The 19,808-nt window shown below is 35.7% G+C and overlaps 1 protein-coding gene across 7 annotated transcripts in view; it reads left to right on the forward strand.

The window, feature by feature from the left end:
* SUCO (SUN domain containing ossification factor) overlaps positions 1-19,808 on the forward strand; it is an 89,371-nt gene that overhangs the window by 67,325 nt on the left and 2,238 nt on the right. For 6 of the 7 annotated variants that reach the window (XM_061382645.1, XM_061382646.1, XM_061382649.1 and 3 more), the window contains 5 exons: positions 4,313-4,400; positions 7,088-7,192; positions 9,080-9,234; positions 9,681-9,772; positions 18,760-18,815. In XM_061382645.1, the coding sequence (XP_061238629.1) occupies positions 4,313-4,400; positions 7,088-7,192; positions 9,080-9,234; positions 9,681-9,772; positions 18,760-18,815 (496 nt within the window). Of the gene's footprint in view, positions 1-4,312; positions 4,401-7,087; positions 7,193-9,079; positions 9,235-9,680; positions 9,773-10,051; positions 10,143-18,759; positions 18,816-19,808 lie in introns of those variants that run through there. The other variant, XR_009729925.1, reaches the window with a different exon arrangement.

The raw sequence follows: 19,808 nt of genomic DNA on the forward strand, positions 1-19,808 counted from the left end.
TTTTTCAATGATCCAGCGAATGTTGGCAATTTGATCTCTGGTTCCTCTGCCTTTTCTAAAACCAGCTTGAACATCTGGAAGTTCACGGTTCACGTATTGCTGAAGCCAGGCTTGGAGAATTTTGAGCATTACTTTGCTAGCATGTGAGATGAGTGCAATTGTGCGGTAGTTTGAGCATTCTTTGGCATTGCCTTTCTTTGGGATTGGGATAAAAACTAACCCTTTTCCAGTCCCATGGCCACTGCTGAGTTTTTCAAGTTTGCTGACATACTGAGTGCAGCACTTTCACAGCATCATCTTTCAGAATTTGAGATAGCTGAACTGGAATTCCATCACCTCCACTAGCTTTATTTGTAGTGATACTTCCTAAGGCCCCCTTGCCTTCACATTCCAGGATGTCTGGCTCTAGGTGAGCAGTCACACCATCATGCTCATCTGGGTCATGAAGATCTTTTTTGTACAGTTCTTCTGTGTATTGACTATGCCAAAGCCTTTGACTGTGTGGATCACAATAAACTGTGGAAAATTCTTCAAGAGATGGGAATACCAGACCACCTGATCTGCCTCTTGAGAAATTTGTATGCAGGTCAGGAAGCAAATTAGAACTGGACATGGAACAACAGACTGGTTCCAAAGAGGAAAAGGATTTCGTCAAGGCTGTATATTGTCACCCTGTTTATTTAACTTATATGCATAGTACATCATGAGAAACGCTGGACTGGAAGAAACACAAGCTGGAATCAAGATTGCCGGGAGAAATATCAATAACCTCAGATATGCAGATGACACCACCCTTATGGCAGAAAGTGAAGAGGAACTAAAAAGCCTCTTGATGAAAGTGTAAGTGGAGAGTGAAAAAGTTGGCTTAAAGCTCAACATTCAGAAAACGAAGATCATGGCATCTGGTCCCACCACTTCATGGGAAATAGATGGGGAAACAGTGGAAACAGTGTCAGACCTTCTTTTTCTGGGCTCCAAAATCACTACAGTTGGTAACTGCAGCCATGAAATTAAAAGACACTTACCCCTTGGAAGGAAAGTTATGACCAACCTAGATAGCATATTCACAAGCAGAGACATTACTTTGCCAACAAAGGTTTGTCTAGTCAAGGCTATGGTTTTTCCAGTGGTCATGTATGGATGTGAGAGTTGGACTGTGAAGAAGGCTGAGCACCGAAGAATTGATGCTTTGAACTGTGGTGTTGGAGAAGACTCTTGAGAGTCCCTTGGACTGCAAGGAGATCAACCCTGGGATTTTTTGGAAGGAATGATGCTAAAGCTGAAACTCTAGTACTTTGGCCATCTCATGCAAATAGTTGACTGTTGGGGGCAGGAGGAGAAGGGGACGACAGAGGATGAGATGGCTGGATGGCATCACTGACTCAATGGACGGGAGTCTCAGTGAACTCCGGGAGTTGGTGATGGACAGGGAGGCCTGGCGTGCTGCTGTTCATGGGGTCGCAAAGAGTCAGACACGACTGAGCGACTGATCTGATCTGATCTGTGTATTCTTGCCACCTCTTCTTCATATCTTCTGCTTCTGTTAGGTCCAAACCATTTCTGTCCTTTATTGAGCCCATCTTCACATGAAATGTTCCCTTGGTATCTCTAATTTTCTTGAAGAGATCTCTAGTCTTTCCCATTCTGTTACTTTCCTCTATTTCTTTGCACTGATCACTGAGGAAGGCTTTCTTATCTCTCCTTGCTATTCTTTGGAACTCTGCATTCAGATGCTTACATCTTTCCTTTTCTCCTTTGCTTGCACTTCTTTTCACAGCTATTTGTAAGGCCTCCCCAGACAGCCATTTTGCTTTTTTGCATTTCTTTTTCTTAGGAGTGGTCTTGTTCTCTGTCTCCTGTACAATGTCACGAACTTTGTCCATAGTTCATCAGGCAGTCTATCAGATCTAGTCCCTTAAATCTATTTCTCACTTCCACTGTATAATCGTTAGGGATTTGATTTAGGTCATACCTGAATGATCTAGTGGTTTTCCCCACTTTCTTCAATTTAAGTCTGAAATTGGCAATAAGGAGTTCCTGATCTGAGCCACAGTCAGCTCCTGGTCTTGTTTTTGCTGACTGTAGAGTTTCTGCATCTTTGGCTGCAAAGAATATAATATATCTGATTTCGGTGTTGGCCCTCTGGTGATGTTCATGTGTAGAGTCTTCTCTTGTGTTGTTGGAAGAGGGTGTTTGCTATGACCAGTGCATTCTCTTGGCAAAACTGCATTAGCCTTTGCCCTGCTTCATTCTGTACTCCAAGGCCAAATTTGCCTGTTAACTCCAGATATTTCTTCACTTTCTACTTTTGTATTCCAGTCCCCTATAATGAAAAGGACATCTTTTTGAATGTTAGTTCTAGAAGGTCTTGTAGGTCTTCATAGAACCATTCAACTTCAGCTTCTTCAGCCTTACTGGTTCAGGCATAGATTTGGAGGATCACCGTGATAGTGAATGGTTTGCCTTGGAAATGAACAGAGATCATTCTGTCATTTTTGAGATTGCATACAAGTCTGCATTTTGGACTCTCTTGTTGACCATGATGGCTACTTCATTTCTTCTAAGGGATTCCTGCCCACGGTAGTAGATAATAATGGTCATCTGAGTTAAATTCACCCATTCCAGTCCATCTTAGTTTGCTGATTCCTAGAATGTCGACATTCATTCTTGCCATCTCCTGTTTGACCACTTCCAATTTGCCGTGATTCATGGACCTGACATTCCAGGTTCCTATGCAATATTGCTCTTTACAGCATCGGACCTTGCTTCTGTCACCAGTCATATCCACAACTGGGTGTTGTTTTTGCTTTGGCTCCGTCCCTTCATTCTTTCTGGAGTTATTTCTCCATTGATCTCCAATAGCATGTTGGGTACCTACCTACCTGGGGAGTTCATCTTTTCAGTGTCCTATCTTTTTGCTTTTTCATATAGTCTTATTACTTCATCATTTTAAGTTGTACCCTTTGCCCACCTATTCCCCCTGCAATTGACAATCACCAGTCTGTTCTCTGTATCTATGAGTTTAAGATTTTTGTTTTTAATTCCACATGTAATTGAGATCATGTGATATTTGTCCATCTCTGGCATGTTTCTCATAGCATAGGCCCTCAAGGTCCATCCATGTTGTCACAAATGGCAAAACTTCCTTCTTTTTTATGGTTGCATAATATTCCATGGTATACACACACCACATTTCTTTATCCATTCTTTTGTTGATTAGTTTGCTTCCACTTCTCAGCTATTGTACATAATGCTGCAGTGAATATGGGATGCAGGTATCTTTGCAGGATAGTGTTTTTTGTTTCCTTCAGATAAATGCTCTAAAGTGGAATGGCTAAGTCATATGGTAGTTCTGCTTTAAATTTTTTGAGATACTACCATACTGCTTCCTGTAGTGTCTACACCAGTTTACATTCCTACCAACTGTACAAGGGTTCTTGTTTTTGTACATCCTCTCGAACATGTTATTTTTTTGTCTTTTTGATAATAGCTATTTTAATAGATGGGGTGGGGGGTGATAACTTCATTGTAATTTTGATTTGCATGTCCCTTATGATGTTGAGTATCATTTCATCTTCTTCCATCTATTTGTTTTCTTTGGGAAAATATTCAAATTCTCTGCCAATTTTTAAATGGTTTGTTTTTTGCTGTTGAGTTGTATGAATTCTGGATGTACTCAATATACTGGGTATTAACCCCTTATAAGATTAATTAATGGCTTGCATATATTTTCTCCCATTTGGTAGGTAGCCTTTTCATTTTGTTGATGGTTTCTTTTTCTGTGTAGCTTTTCAGTTTGATATAGTTCAACCTGTTTTTGTTTTTGGTGTTAAATCCAAAAAACATTTCTGACTGAATTCAAGGAACTTACTGCCTATGTTTTCTTCTAGGAGTTCTGTTGTTTCAGTTTTTACATTTAAGTCTTATATACATTTTGAGTTTTTTGTGTATGGTGTAAGATAGGGGTCCAGTTTCTGTTGCTTGTGGGTGTTTGGTTTTCCTAGCACCATTTATTGAAGTGACTGTCCTTTCCCCATTGTGTATTCATAGATCTTTTGTTATAAATTGACTATGTATTTGACCGTAAATCTTCTATAGCAACAAGGAGCATAGAATTGCTGTTGAGGTAGCAAATACCTCAAGGGACCTCTTTATTTTACCTTTATAAGTTTTCCTTTATTGCACAGACCTCAATAAGAGTCATTTTCGGAAATATGGCTTTATCTCGTATGTTGAAATCAGAAGTATATTTCCAAAAATAAATTAGTAAATAAGAAATTAAAACCAATTTAAATCAATTGTTACTCCATAGGTACCGAAAACAAATGGAAGAAATGCAAAAGGCTTTCAATAAAACAATAGTGAAACTTCAGAATACTTCAAGAATAGCAGAGGAGCAGGTTGGTCATCTTCATGTCTTACTTTTTACATAAAGTTCCATTGAATTTTATAGGCCCTGTCTGGTTAGAAGGATCAGTAATGTTCGTTCACTTTTTCCCTGATAGTTGATGATTACTCTGTAATACAGTGCTTTCTATTTCTAGCCCTTAGTATCAGTATATACCCAAGAGAAAATTTTCTTGAGCATTATTCATGTTACATTTCAAGATTTGTATGTATATATATGTGGGTAGAAGAGTAGTGGTCTTTTTTGAAATTTTGTTAAACTCTAAAATAATTTGTGGGTTTCTATATAGACAGTTTTTTTGTTTGTAAGTAAGAACAGCTCTAGTTCATTTTAATCCTTGTATTTTTTTCTTCTTCTTTTCTCTTATCTCTTACTTAGAGCTATACAGTGATACAATAGGACTGGTGATAGTAGCCATTTCCCTGTCTTGTTGATTTTAAGGGATTGATTTCTGTATTTCACCATTAAATGTGATGTTCATGAATAATTGTTTTTATGGTTTGTTACCATGATGAAGAAATTTTATACTTTTATAAAGGCTATTTGGGACTAAAGGATGATGAAATGAGGTAAAGAAGTCTCAAGTTGCAGAGTTGCATCTTACTCTGAATTTGTGACACATAATTGTGGTTCCAAGTAAAATTCTTCCAACCTACTTTTTTTTTTCAGTTGAGATTTGAAAGTTATTTGCATATTCTAAGTACAAGTTCTTTATCAGAGACAGGCTTTGCAAATATTTTCTCCCAATCCATTACTTGTTTTCTCATTCTTTTAAAGAGCAGAATTTGTTCAAGCCCTGTTTACCTGTTTTCTCTTTGCTCTGCAGAAACTTTGCCTAACCCAAAGTCACAAAGATTGTTTGCTTATGTTTTCTTTTAAAATTTCTATAGTTTTAGTTTTACATTTGGTTTATGATCTATTTTAAATTCTATGTGTTACAGTGTTATAAAGTATGGATCAAAGTGCTTTTTTGTGAGGACTAGGGGATTGAGAAACGTGAATATTCCTTTCTTCCAGCATCATTTGTTGAAAAGACTATCTTTTCTCCACTGAATTTTCTTTGCACTTATTTTAAGTCAATTTGCCATATACATGTGGCTGTGTTTCTGGGCTTCTCTTCTGTTTTGTTCATCTACTTGTCTTTTTGTTTATACTACACTGTTGTGATGGCTAGGTATATAGGAACTCTTGAAACCAGATAGTGTGAATCCTCCAACTTTGCATTTCCTTTCCAAAATTGTTTTGGCTAATCTGGATTTGACTAACATAGATTTTAGAATTTGCTACCAGAAACAAAAACCTGTTTGGGTATTGATTGGGATTATGTTGAATTTATAGATCAATTTGGAGAGTTGATGTTTTAAATAGTCTTAAGTCCTCTGTCCCATGAACACAGTATTTATTTAGTTCTTTATTAATTTTAATATTTCCCTCTATATTTTCTGTTTGTTTTCTATGTAAGTCTATGTTTTATGAAAGATTCTTTAAGTACTTTTAAAATAATCTTGTGTACCATTAGCACTATTGGAAATAAATCTTGATTAGAAGTGTTAACCAATATCATAAATTTAATAATTTATCCTTTAAAACTGTCTGCAGTTTATCAGTGTTTGTCAAATGTGAGTCAAAAGAAACAGTTTAATGACTCACATTCAGCATTTTAAAAAGATGAAATAGGATAGAAAGTACTACAGTGGATCACAGTGAGGGAAGTAAGTGAAACTTCTTGTTACAGTTTTATACATCCACCTACTCTCCACCCCCACCCACCCCCATACATAGTCCAGACTTAAAACTTATTTAAATGTAAAGTTGAAATATTTAACTTTAGAATCATAAATGGCTATGTAGATATTTCACATAAGATCCTAAATTAAAGTGCTAGATTTTCTTGACTTCCTGCTGCCTTCTTTTCCTTCTTCCAAAATTTACTAGTAAGTACACATTTTCAGTACAGTCTGCTTAGTGTAGGTTCATGACCATGAGCATATTGCATAAGCTTCTAAAATATGCATGTAAGTGATATTTTAAATAAATATATGTTTGCTCATTATAAGTTTCTAAAATTCTGATAGATGGGTGTTCTTGATGATTTTCTTTTCACTGGTGATAACCTAGCTTTGATTAGATGATCCATTGTCGTTTTTTGACTGTGTGACTTCCTAAGTTTCACCCTATCATGCTCTGAAATAGAACTTTTAAGACCTTCTTGGTATGAGCCTGCTTTGTATCCAGAAACATTCTTCAAAAATTTTTCAGTGTGTCTTTGTATTGACTGCTTTGGTTTAGAAAAATCACACTTGACAAAATGACAATTTTGCAGATAGCTGGTTATATACTGTTTTACACATACAGAGTCCACATTAACTTGAGAAGTAGTTTATTAGAGTTTGCTAGGCAGTATTCTACATGGTAGCAGTGAATGGCAAAAGGTGTTTTTGTTTGCTCAGGTCGGGGAGAAAGGTTGAAGTCTTAATTAGATTCTTAAGGGTTTTAGATTTTTTTTTTTTAATTTCTGGTCCAGATTTATAATATTCATTCATTAAGAGCTACCTATTAATATGTCACTCCGCCTTGAGGAATTTAACAGTTTTTCTAGATTATTTTATTTGAATTTATAATGTAGATAATGTGTACATGAAACACAAAGGAAAATATTTATTTCTTCCTTTATTATAGGATCAGCGGCAAACTGAAGCCATCCAATTGCTGCAAGCACAGCTGACCAACATGACACAGCTTGTTTCAAATTTATCAACAACAGTAGCAGAATTAAAACATGAGGTAATTGTTACTGATGGTACTGTAGGAAACAGTGTCATAAAGATTGGCTTCATATCTAAGAACTTTAATCCAAGAAGATTGTCATTTCTAGAGAGCTTTTACAGAACACCAGAATGTGGTGGTTTAAAGTTATGGAAATACATTAATTATCATAATGCTTTGGAAAACATGGCTTTCATAGCTTAGGCCTTAGCTACAATACAGTTATAAAGCAGTTCTATTAGGCCTTTTGAAAACCATTGGTAGTTGCAGTATATACTTCATTTTCAGTTCAGAAAAGCTTATTATTAAGTTGCTTGCTGCTGCTCAGTTGTGTCCAACTCTGTGACTCCATGAACTAGAGCCCACCCGGCTCCTCTGTCCATGGGATTTTCTAGACTGGACTGGAGTGAGTTGCCGTATCCTCCTCCAGGGGATCTTCCCAACCCAGAGATTGAACCCGTGTCTCTTGCGTTTCCTGCATTGGCAGGTGGATTCTTTTATTTACCACTGAGCCACCTGGAAGCCCCATTAAGCTGCTTAATGAAACAAACTTTTCATTGATTTAAGAAGCATTTATTGCAACACAAATGTGTGTCAGGCATGAACTATCCAGTCCTTGGTTTAGGCATACAGCAGTCAGTAGCCCCTGGTAGAGAATGACACGTTTATGTGTGGACTGGTGGTGCTCTAAGTGTTGCTGCTTTGGCTCAGGTGGTGTTGGAAGGCTTACCTGAGGAAGTGGCGTTAGAACTGAGTGCTCAAGAGAAGTTAGCATCCACACAGAGCTTGGGGTCAGAACAGGCCTGTTAGTAGCAGAAGTAGGACAAAGGGCCTGTGATTAAAAACAGTGCAATGTGCTTGGGGTCGGAAAGAAGGCTGGTGTGCAATACATAACAGACATCATTCCACGTCTGTTCATGGAGACCTACCTCATCCCCGGATTCTGTAGTTTGCACTGTGGCCTGGCATTCCTGTGGGTTTATGCACTTGGCCCATGAAGCCAAGTGCATAGTTTCTTATGTTTTGCTTGATAATTAATTTTGCAACAAAGGTCTTAATTCACAAAAACAAAAAACAAAGCTGGTGTAGCTGGAACAGAGTGAATGTGAGAGGTGAGGGTAAGAAATGAGTTCAGGAAATCGGCAGAGACCTGATCATGTAGCCCTTTGTAGGCAGTTTAGAGTTTGAGTTTTATTCTCATAATTGCAAGTCATTGGAAAGTATTAAGTAAAGAAGTAACATGGATCATTTCATCGACAGCACTTTGAGCTCTCTACTTGCTCTGTGGAAAATTGCTTCTTCGAGACCATCTAGAGCGCAAGTAGGGAGGAGACCAATTAAGGAAGTGATTGAAATAGCCTGAATGAGGTGATGTTGGCTTGGTTTAGGATTTTAGGAGTGGGGAATAGTGTGGAGTTGCTAAACTCAGGATATAGTTAAGAGATAGAAGGACAAGCTTGTTGGGAATTTGGATGTAGGTCATAAGGAATTAAGGGTGATCCTTAGGCTTAAATCACTGGGTAATGGGTGGTTTAGTTTTGTATGAGAAAGACAGGTAGGAGCATTTTTTTTTCCTCACTCAAAAGGATAGTACAAATGATAAAAAATGAAATGTATGTGGCAGAATGTAAGATTGGAGAACATAGGTGAAAGGCATACATATGTCCATCGTACTATTTTTTAAACTTTTCCATGGGTTTGAAAATTTTTAAAGATTGAGAGGGGGAAAGAAGAAAAAGGAGAATGTTGCCTTTGTAGTACATTTGCAAAGGACTTGGCCTGCATTTATGATTTTGAAGAACTTTGAAAAAAATGTTTAAAATGGTTTGTCCTTTGAACTTTAGATTTCAGTGTTTTTTCCTAATATGATTTTCAAACTGTTATTAAGCTCTCTTCTCATCTCAGGTTTCAGATCGACAGAGCTATCTTGTCATATCTTTGGTTCTCTGTGTTGTCTTGGGACTGATGCTTTGTATGCAGCGTTGTCGAAACACTTCCCAATTTGATGGAGATTATATTTCAAAACTTCCTAAAAGTAATCAGTATCCAAGCCCTAAAAGGTAAGTCAGCATTATTTCACAATTTTCCTCTTATTTGAGAAACTTGAGCAAGTGAAAGATACTGAGATAATTTCTCTCCCCATATGATTATCTTGAAACCAAAATGTTAAAAACTTGGAACTAGTGAGAAGGTCCTGTGCCTGGAAGGTTCTGTAGACTCTGATAGAGAAAACACTAAGTACGTAAAAAACCCATGTAGTGGTTGTGAAAGATACTTCAATGTGGAATTCAAAGGGGGAGGAGGAGAATAGGTATTTTAATACAGCACCTTTTAGAGAAGAATTGGTGAATTTTTTTTTACATGTGGTATCTATAACTGGAGTGTTACCTTAGAGATAAGTCCTATATGGCATGTACAGTTTTCTAGCATTCACCTAACCCCAAATACAGAGTAAATTATATGTATTTTACTCATCATTCCCAATGTTGATTTTTCTTAATGTTAGGTGTTTTTCTTCCTATGATGATATGAGTTTGAAAAGGAGAACTTCATTTCCACTCATCAGATCCAAGTCTCTACAGTTAACGGGGAAAGAAGGTAGATTTTTGTGCATATGTAACATGTATACAGAAAAGTGAATCTAGCTTCCTTCTAGAACAAGTATAATGTCAATGTTGTGTTGGAGACCGTCTGCAACCAAACAGTGGGTGTGAGTGGCCTTTGTGCTGTGTCGAAGCCACTACCATTTCCACACTTTACCTTTGTTCCTAAAAGTCCAGAGGGTGGGGCGGGACGGGGGGCTTAGTTTAATTAGCCATTAATTAGCCATTGATAGCCTGTTTGCACATGCTCCTGTTTAGAAGTATTTCTTTTTAGAAAGGGGTGTTTGAGAAAGTTCAGCAGATATGGAAAACCTGAATGTGCTCCCATAGTATCCTGTGCTTATCTGCTTCCTCTTCCTACACAGGTAGGACTCCTTTTGTCTCTAGGACTGTGAGGCACTTTATGAAAAATAAATCTTTTTCTTTTTTACAGTCCAAGGTCTATAATAGTATTCCATAGTCTAACACTTGATGAATACTTAAATTTAATAAACGAATGAATGTGTACTGAGTGGCTTTCATATATCAGTACTTTTTTTTAAATTTTATTTTTTAACTTTACAATATTGTATTGGTTTTTGCCATATATCAACATGACTTTTTAATATTAGTACTGTAATTAGTGCTTACTGAGACATATCTTCATAGCAATATTAAAATAATTAATCGTATATTTCAGCTAATGCTTTTTTAATAATCATTGGATTCTCTTTCTTTAGGATTTAGTAACTGAGCAGTGTGTTTCAATTGATTAAATCATTCAGGCAATCATTCCTGTGCTGCTCTGGTTTACTGTTACCATGAAACTTTACGGACTGAATCCGTAAACATGTATGTTTACTTAAAAATAGTAAATTTCTTCCTACTTCCTGCTCTTTTCTTTTTTTTCTTTTGGCTGATACGTCTTTTTATAATTGAATTTTTTTAATGAAGTATAATTTGTACAGGATTTTATACTTAATCATTTATAAAGTTTGGTGGATTTTCACAAACCATACATAACTATGTGAGCATCACCCAGATTAAGAAGTACAGCATTATCTAGCACCCCAGAAACTTCCTTGTGCTCCTTAGTCATTACCCATTTCCTCTCAGTAGAGTCACTGCTTATTTTGATATTGTGAGATTCACCATGTCGTTGAGTATAGTTGTAGTTAGTGTTGCCTTATGCAAACATACTATTCATTATTCGTTTCCATTGGATTATTTTCTTGCATACACACATCTGTTGGGTATATAGCAGAAATGGAATTGCTGGATCATAAGATCCAGATCATAAGATCCACTTTAGTAAATACCACCACACAGTCTGCCAAGAATGTTGTGTGAACATTCAGCTGTTTTTTAGAGTTCCATTTGTTCTACATCCATATTAAGATTTAACATTTAGTATTGTTGATCTTTTAGCTGTATTCGTGTGATTATGAAATACCAATATGTTGAGGTATTTTTCCTTCTCAGCATTTCTAGTCCCATTCTAAATTAGTTGAAAGCCTGACTGTTTCTTTTCTTTTTATGTAACTCTTCAAGGCCAGGTAGAATATAGCCTTTTGTACCTGATAGTAGTATTACTTGTATTTTAAACAACTGTATCATCTTGGTTCATCTTTATAATTTAAAAAGTTGAGTACAATAGTCAAGAAACTAATTCTGATTCTGCTATTCATTAATTCATTTATTTCTTCTCCTAATTTGAATTAAATATCTTCTTATGAAATTTACTATTGTCTACTTTGATTTTAGCCATCTTTGTACTTGCCTTATTTTTAATTCCAAACTCTATGAGAAGGGCCCATTTCTTATTTTGTTTTCTTATTGTAGTAAAAAAACATACAACATAAAATTTACCAACTTGAAATTTAAGTTTCTCTTAGAAATTTAATTGTTATATATATACTTCAGTAATGTTTAGTATGTTCACAATGATGTGAAACAGGTCTCCAGAAGTGTTTCATTTTGTAAATCTGGAACACTGTATTTATTAAACAACTACCTTTTTTCCCCTTCCTCCCAGCCCCTGGTCACCATCAATGTGTTTTCTGTTCTTGTGAATTTGAATATTTCAGATACCTTATATAAGTGAAATCATGTATTATTCATCTTTCTCTGACTGGCTTATTTCACTTAGCATAATGTCCTCAAGTTTCATCCATGTTGTAACATGTGACAGGATTTCTGTTTAAAGACTGAATAATATTATGTTGTACAGATAGATACTATACTTTGTTTATTTATCTGTTGATGGGCACTTGGGTTGCTTCTGCCTCTTGGCTATCGTGAAATAATGCTGTTGTGAACATGAGTGTGCAAATACGTCTTTAAGTCCTTGCTTTCAGTTCTGGATATGTAGTTGACCCTTGAACAGTGCTGGAGTTAAGGCCACCGAATCTGTACAGTTGAAAATACGTGTATAATTTATTGTTAGCCCTCCATATCCGTGGTTCCTCCATTTTTGAGGTTCTGCATCCATGGAGTCAGCCAACTACATATTATGTAGTTCTGTAGTATTTACTGTTGAAAAAAAATCCACATATAAATAGACTCACATATCCATGTATAAGTAGACTTCAAACCCATGTTATTAGAGGGTCAGCTGTGTACTCAAGCGCGATTGCTGAATCATATGGTAGTTCTATTTTGTGAAGAACCTTTACAGTGTTTTCCATAGTGCTTGCATCATTTTACAGTTCCACCAACAGTGCATAGTGGTTCCAGATTTCTCCACATCCTCACCAATACTTGTTTTCTGTTTTGATAGTAGCCATCCTGATGGGTGTGTGGTGATACCTCATTTTGCTTTTGATTTGTGTTTCTCTCATGATTAGTGATGTTGATCATCTTTTCATATGTTTGTTGGCCATTTGTAAATCATCTTTGAAGAAATGTCTATTCAAGTCCTTTGCTCATTTTAAAACCAGGTTATTTTTTGCTTAATTGTAGGAGTTCTGTATATTCTGGATATTAATCCTGCATCAAGTATATGATTCACAGATACATTCTCCCATTCTGTAGGTTGCATTTTCACTCTGATGATTTTGTCCTATGATGGACAAAATCTTTTTAAGTTTGATGTAGTCCTCTTTGTCTCTTTTTGCTTTTGTTGCTTGTACTTTAACTAGTACATCCAAGAAATCATTGCCAAGGCCAGTGTTATAAAGTTTTTATAACTTTTTGGAAAAAGAAACTTTGTAACACGGCTTGGATGTGACATTTAAAGTACAAGCAGCAAAAGCAAAAACAAAGAGGACCACATCTATTTTAAGTTAATTTTTGTATATGATGTAGGATAAGGGTTCAACTTCATTCTTTCGCATGTAGATATCCAGCTTTCTAGCAGTGTTCATTGAAGAGACTGTTCATTCCCCACTGAATGGTCTTGGCACCCTTGTTGAAAGTTATTTGACCATTTGTGTGAGGGTTTATTTCTGGACTGTTTTTTTTCCCCCTGTTGTTCTGTATGTCTGTCTTTATACCAGTACTGTTTTGATTACTGTGTTTGAAATCAGGCAGTGTGAGTCCTATAATTTTATTTTTCTTTTTCACAATTGCTTTGCCTATTTAAGGTACTTGGGATTTGATATGAATTTTAGGATGCATTTCATTAAAAAAAAGAATGCTATTGGAATTTTGATAGGGCTTATACTTAATCTGTAGGTCGTTTTGGTAGTATATGGACATCTTGACAATATGAAATCTTCCAGTCATGAACATGAGATACTGCTCAGTTTGTACCTTCTTTAATTTTTTTCATCAGTGTTTTATAGATTATACTTAGATTTGCATCTCTCACTTCTGTTGACCATCCAAGTAGACCTAAACTATTTTGATTTTTGTAATACATTTTTGTTGTGAAATACCAAAAAGTGCATAAAACTGAAATGTACAACATGCAGAGTAATTATAAAGTGAACACCTGTGTAACTAACACCCAGATCAAGAAATAGAGCAAGACCAGCACTTTTGGTATTGCTTTTTGTAGAGGTAACTATCTTGATTTTTGAATTAGTTGTCATCTTCATTTTCATAAGTTTTACCATCAGTGTTTGTGTTTCTCAGCAATACAATTGGATTTTTGCCTGGTTTTGAGCTTTTGATAAATGAAATTATACTATATATACTCCTTTTGCCTTCTTTCCTTCAACATTCTATTTGTAAGGTTCGTATACATAATTGTACTTCATTTTCAATATTGTATAGTATTTCAGTAACTGACTAAATTACAATGTAGTTATCCATTCTGCAGTGTTATTTACAGTTTGGGGTTATTACAGATAATGCTGGTGTAAACATTCCCTTTGTTTGTATATAGGCAGAGAGTTGCCTAAGTTTCTCTAGGAATATTTTTGTTGTTGTGTTGCTAAGTCATTTCCTATACTTTTGCAAGTCCATGGATTTTTGCAAGCCTACCAGTCTCCTCTGTCCATGGGACTCCCCAGACAAGAGTACTGGAGTGGGTTACCATTTCCATCTGGGGTGGAAGGAGTGGGGGATGGAATCTTTCTGCCCCAGGAGTTGAAGCTGCCTGCTTGGCAGGCGTATTCTTTACTGCCGAGCCACCTGGGAAGCCCCCTCTAGGAATATTACCTAGATGTAAAATTGCTGGGTTGTAGAGTATGCTAATCTATAAGTTACAAGATAATGGCATACTTTTCCAAAGTGGTCATATCAGTTTATCCTTCCACCAGTACCATGAGAATTTCCATTGTCTACACTTTGGCCAGCGCACAGTCAGAATTGTCAAGTTTTAAAGTGTTTGTTAACCTTATTTTAGTTATAATTTGCATTTACCTGATTACTAGTGAAGTTGAGCATGCTTACTTAGGCCTTTTAATCATTTGACTTTCTTGGACATTGAAATTTTTGCCTGTTCTTTTATTTGGTTGTTTACCTCTTTCCTGTTGGCTTATAGTTATTTTTAAAATTTGTATCCTAATTGTTAGTTCGTTAATGTTGCAGATAATCTTATTTCACTCTTGAGGCTATTTATTTTCTTTTCTTTTACATGGAGTCTTTTTAAATAAGAAAAAGAAGCTTTTAATTTTAATGTAATCAAACTTCTGGGATTTTTTTTTTCCCGGTGTGGTTATTGCTTCTTCTGTGTTGTTTAAACAGATTTTTTTTTTTTTTTTTTTTTACTGTTTATGGATGATATTCTCTTATAGTTCTAGTGTTTGGTTTTTATTTTTAGATTTCTAAGATACCTGAAATTGATTTTTTGTATGTGGTTTTAGGTAGGAAATCCATTGTAAAATTTGTATGAAATTCAGTTGTTTTAGGTTGCTCGGCCATTATTGGGTCTTTGTTTCCATGTTAATTTAGAATCATTTATTAAGTGTTTCATTGAAAAATTATTAGGCTTTTGGTTGATTACATTGATTCTATGTATCAATTTGGGAAGAACGTAGCATCTCTGTGTACTCCAAAAAGCCAAACTTTTGAAAGTTTTATTTCTAGAATATTTTTCGATGTTGTTGAAAATTGCGTTTTGTGTGTGTTTGTGTTTATTGCTGGTATGTAGAAACGCAGTGGATTTTGGTGCTATTGACATTTGCCATATTCTTTGATTCTCTGCTTGCTGGATCTTCGGATAGAGGAGTGTTAAAGTCCCCAGCTGTAATAGTAGGTTCATCTGTTTCTTCTTGTAGTTCTACCAGTTTTTGCCTCATGTATTCTGCCATTCTGTGAGATGCATACAGAGTAAAGATTGTTATGCTTTTTGGATAATGGACCCCTTTATCATCATGAAATACCCTCTTTATCCTGAATAAATTTCCTTGCTCTGAAGTTTACTCTCTCTGAAATTAATATGCCATTCCTGCTTTCTTTTGATTTGTGTTAGCATGGTATATCTTTCTTCATCCCTGTGTCTTTAATCTCTATGTATCTTTATATTTAAAGTGGACTTCTTATGAGCAACATATGGTTGAATCTTGTTGTTTGATCCACTTTTACAGTCTTATAAATTGGTGTATTTAGGCCTTTAAGTTTAAAGTGATTTGATATTTATCCAACTGTATTTGCTATATTTGTTACTATTTTCTATTTGTTGCCCTCATTCTTTATTCCTGTTACTATCTTCCACATTTTTTCTGCCTTTTGTGGTTTTAACTGAGCAAATTATATGTTTTCATTTTTTTCCTTTCATAGCATATGTTAAAAAATTATGACTTTTTTTTTTAGGGTCCCAGAGTTTACAGTATACATTTACAACTAATACAAGTCCACTTTCAAATAACACTATATTACTCTAGAGGTAGTACATATATTTTATAACAACAAAATATTTCTAATTCCTCCCTTCCATCCCTTGTATCAGTGCTGTCATTCTTTTTATTTTTACCTAATCTTGTCTATTTACATAAGCATACTCAAGTACTTTGTTGCTATTATTATTTTGAACAAATTGTTATGTTATGGATTAAGAATAAGAAAAGTGAAAGTTTTTATCTTCCCTTCCTTTATTCCTTCTCTGATGCTCTTACTTTATGCAAAACTGGGTTTCTAACCTACCTTATTTTCCTCCTTTCTAAAGAACTGCTTTTTAACATTACTTGTAACAGGTCTGTTGGCAATTTTAGGTCCTCAATTTTAGCTTATATCTTTGATTTTTTGAAATTTGTATATGATAGGCCTCGTTGTAGTATTTTGGGCTTTTGTCCTGCTTGTTATTCTAAGTTTCCTGGAGCTGTGGTTACTGTCTGATGTCAATTTGAGAAGATTCTGTCATTATTACTTAAAATATTGCATCTATTCCTTTCTCCCTTCCTTATCCTCCTGTGTTCTCATTACTTGTACGTTACACCTTTTGGAGTCATCCCATGGTTTTTGGATAGTCTGTTCAATTTTTTTTTTTTTTAAGTCTTGTTTCTCTTTGTATTTTAGATTTGGAAATTTCTATCATCATATTCTCAAGTTTAGTGGTTCTTTACTCAGTCTATTAATGAACCCAGAGGCATTCTTCATTTTTGTTCCTGTGTTTGATCTCTATCTAGCATTTTTTAAACTCCTTTTTAGAATTTTTCTGCTTATATTATCCATCTCTTCTTGCATGTTGTCTGATTTTTTTCAATTTACATCCTTAATGTATTTTTTAAAAAAATTCCTGATCTAATAATAATGTCAACATTTCTGTCACATCTAACTCTGGTTCTGATGCTTGTTTAGTCTTTTCAAACTATGTTTACCCTTTTTAAAATGCCTTGTAATTTTCTGTTGAAAGAGGAGTATAATGTACAGGTCATCTCTAATTTATGATGATTTGACTTGATTTTTCAACTTTATGATTGTGTGAAAACAACGTGCATTCAGTAGAAACTGTACTTCGGTTGTTGATGTCTCCCTGGCTAGGAATATGCAGTATGATTCCATGTTGCCAGACAGTGGTGGCAAGGTCTCTGGGAAAAAATGACTTGAATTTCACTTGACGGGCCTGGATTCCTGCTTTTCCTTCAGTTGTGGCCTGGGATTACTTACTTACTTAGTCTTGACAGCCTAAGTAAGTGCTGTTGATGCTGCTGCTAAGTTGCTTCAGTCGTGTCCAGCTCTGTGCTACCCCATAGACGGCAGCCTACCAGGCTCCCCGTCCCTGGGATTCTCCAGGCAAGAACACTGGAGTGGGTTGCCATTTCCTTCTCCAATGCATGAAAGTGAAAAGTGAGAGTGAAGTCGCTCAGTCGTGTCCGACTCTTCGCAACCACATGGACTGCAGCCCACCAGGCTCCTCCGTCCATGGGATTTTCCAGGCAAGAGTACTGGAGTGGGAAGTGCTGTTGGTGACTTACAAAAAACATTGCTTTTAGTGGAAAATTCGATCTGAAAACCATTAGCAGTCATTCCTAGAAGTAGACATGGTGTTTTTTTTTTTTTTTAAAAAAAGCAATTTGAATGAGATTAGTAATCTAGTAGAAATGACTATTTAAAGGAATCATTGGATATTTTTATATATTTGATGACTTTCTCTACAAGTTTCTAAGACATAATGTGAAAAATAATAATTCATTGAATCATGTTATTAGTAAATTTCTGGTACATGAAGTTTATTATGAACTTGTTACTTACAAACTTAACGCCTGCATCAAACCATAAATCATTTACTTTTAGTGGGTTGAATAGGACTAAAATCTCATAGCCCCTCTTTTATATGTACATTTATCTTGTCAGTAAAGCTGTCTTGAATGTGCTTAAAGTAATGAAACCTTAGAACCTTAAGTATTTTTGATTTTCTTATCGTACCAGAGTGTTCTGGTATTGATCACAATAAATCATAGTTTTGATCACAGTAAATCATAGTAATAAACAATTAGGAAAAACTTGTTAAACTTCCTTTTGTGTGTATGTTCCTTGAACTGACTTTCATACTATGTGCTTGTTGCACATAATTAACCCATAATTGCAACACAATGTGGAGTTTAGTCTTTTAGAAAAATGTTTATATGATCTGTAAGTTTGGTATTAGCTTACCTGGTAATGTTATTTTTCTTATCAAGTTCAGAGGATAGAGGGTTCCCAGGTGGCTCAGTGGTAAAGAATCTGCCCACAAATGCAGGAAACACTGATTCTATCCCCAAGATAGAAGATCCACTCTAGTATTCTTGCCTGGGAAATCCTATGGACAGAGAAACCTGGTGAGCTGTAGTCCATGGGGTGGCAAAAAAGTCAGACACGATTTAGCGACTAAACAACAAGAGGGTAAAGCTGGTCCAAACAAGGATCCTTACTGTGTTGGTTGAGAGCCAGCTGTTAGTTAAAAACTCAAGTTATTCAATGATGACCAGTCAAGCCCAGGATAAGAATGGTGCCCTCTTCTACCTTGTTGCTTTAGGTTTACTAATTTCAAATGCATAAATATATGTTTAACCTGTTACAAATATAAGTTCATTGGTTCTGTTATGAAAATAATCATAAATGGATAATAGTTATAGTATTTAATCATAGTAGAATCTACTTTACATTTTATATCTGCCTTTTTGTTTTTTCTTACAGTAGACCCAAGTGATTTGTACATTGTAGAACCCCTCAAGTTCTCTCCAGAAAAAAAGGTAATGCTTTGTTTCAAGTGTATTGGTGTGTTATGTGGATGTAGATGAAGAAATAGGTGAAAGTTTTACTGTAACCTTTACTGGTCCTTAAACTTACTGTTTATTTTCAGTTATGATAATGATTTGTTTACAGGGTCTGCAAACTGTTGCCCATAGGCCATATATGGCCTGTTTTATTATGATCCTGGAACCATTTTTAAAGGGTTATAAAATAAAAGTGAATAGGAGAGAGAGTATGTGACCTGAAAAGCCTAAAATACTTAGTCTCTGGCTTTTACAGAAAAAAGTTGCTGACCACTTGTTGATACTCATTCTTTATTATCAGTGCATGTCAGACAGTGTGTATACCTATTCCTGTAATCCTCATATCAACCTGAAAATGATACTTTCCCCATTTTTTAAGTGAGAAAACTGAAACTCAGAATTTGTATCTTCTTTAAATGACCTATTAAAGAGGTGGCAAAAATCAAAATATACTTAGACTTTTTTGGTTACAAGTGCGGGTTTTTCCCATTTTGCCTCTGAAAGTAAGTTGTACTCATTAGAGGTCCAGGTAGCTCAGTGGTAAAGAATCTGCCTGCCAATGCAGGAGACTCAGGTTCTATCCCTGGGTCTGGAAGATCCCTTGGAGAAGGAAATGGCCACCCACTACAGTATTCTTGCCTGGAAAATCTCATGGAGTGAGGAGTCCATGAGGTCACAAAAGAGTCAGACACAACTTAGCAACTAAGCAAACAACGTTTGTCTCTAGGCTGAAGAACTTGACCATTAAAACCAAATAGCCTAGGATTCAGTCCTAACTTGGCCACTTACTGCCATGTAACTTGGACAGGAAATCAAACTTATGAACCTTAGTTTTCTCATTTGGTAGTCAAGGACAAAATGCTCACCTTTCAGGGTTAGGGTTAGTAAGATACACATGAAAGCAACTGGAAGAATATATAGCACATAATAAGCATTCAGATACCTAATCTATATTCAGAGGTGACAGAT

Source organism: Bos javanicus, chromosome 16 (assembly GCF_032452875.1).
Source record: "Bos javanicus breed banteng chromosome 16, ARS-OSU_banteng_1.0, whole genome shotgun sequence".
NCBI lineage: Eukaryota > Metazoa > Chordata > Mammalia > Artiodactyla > Bovidae > Bos > Bos javanicus.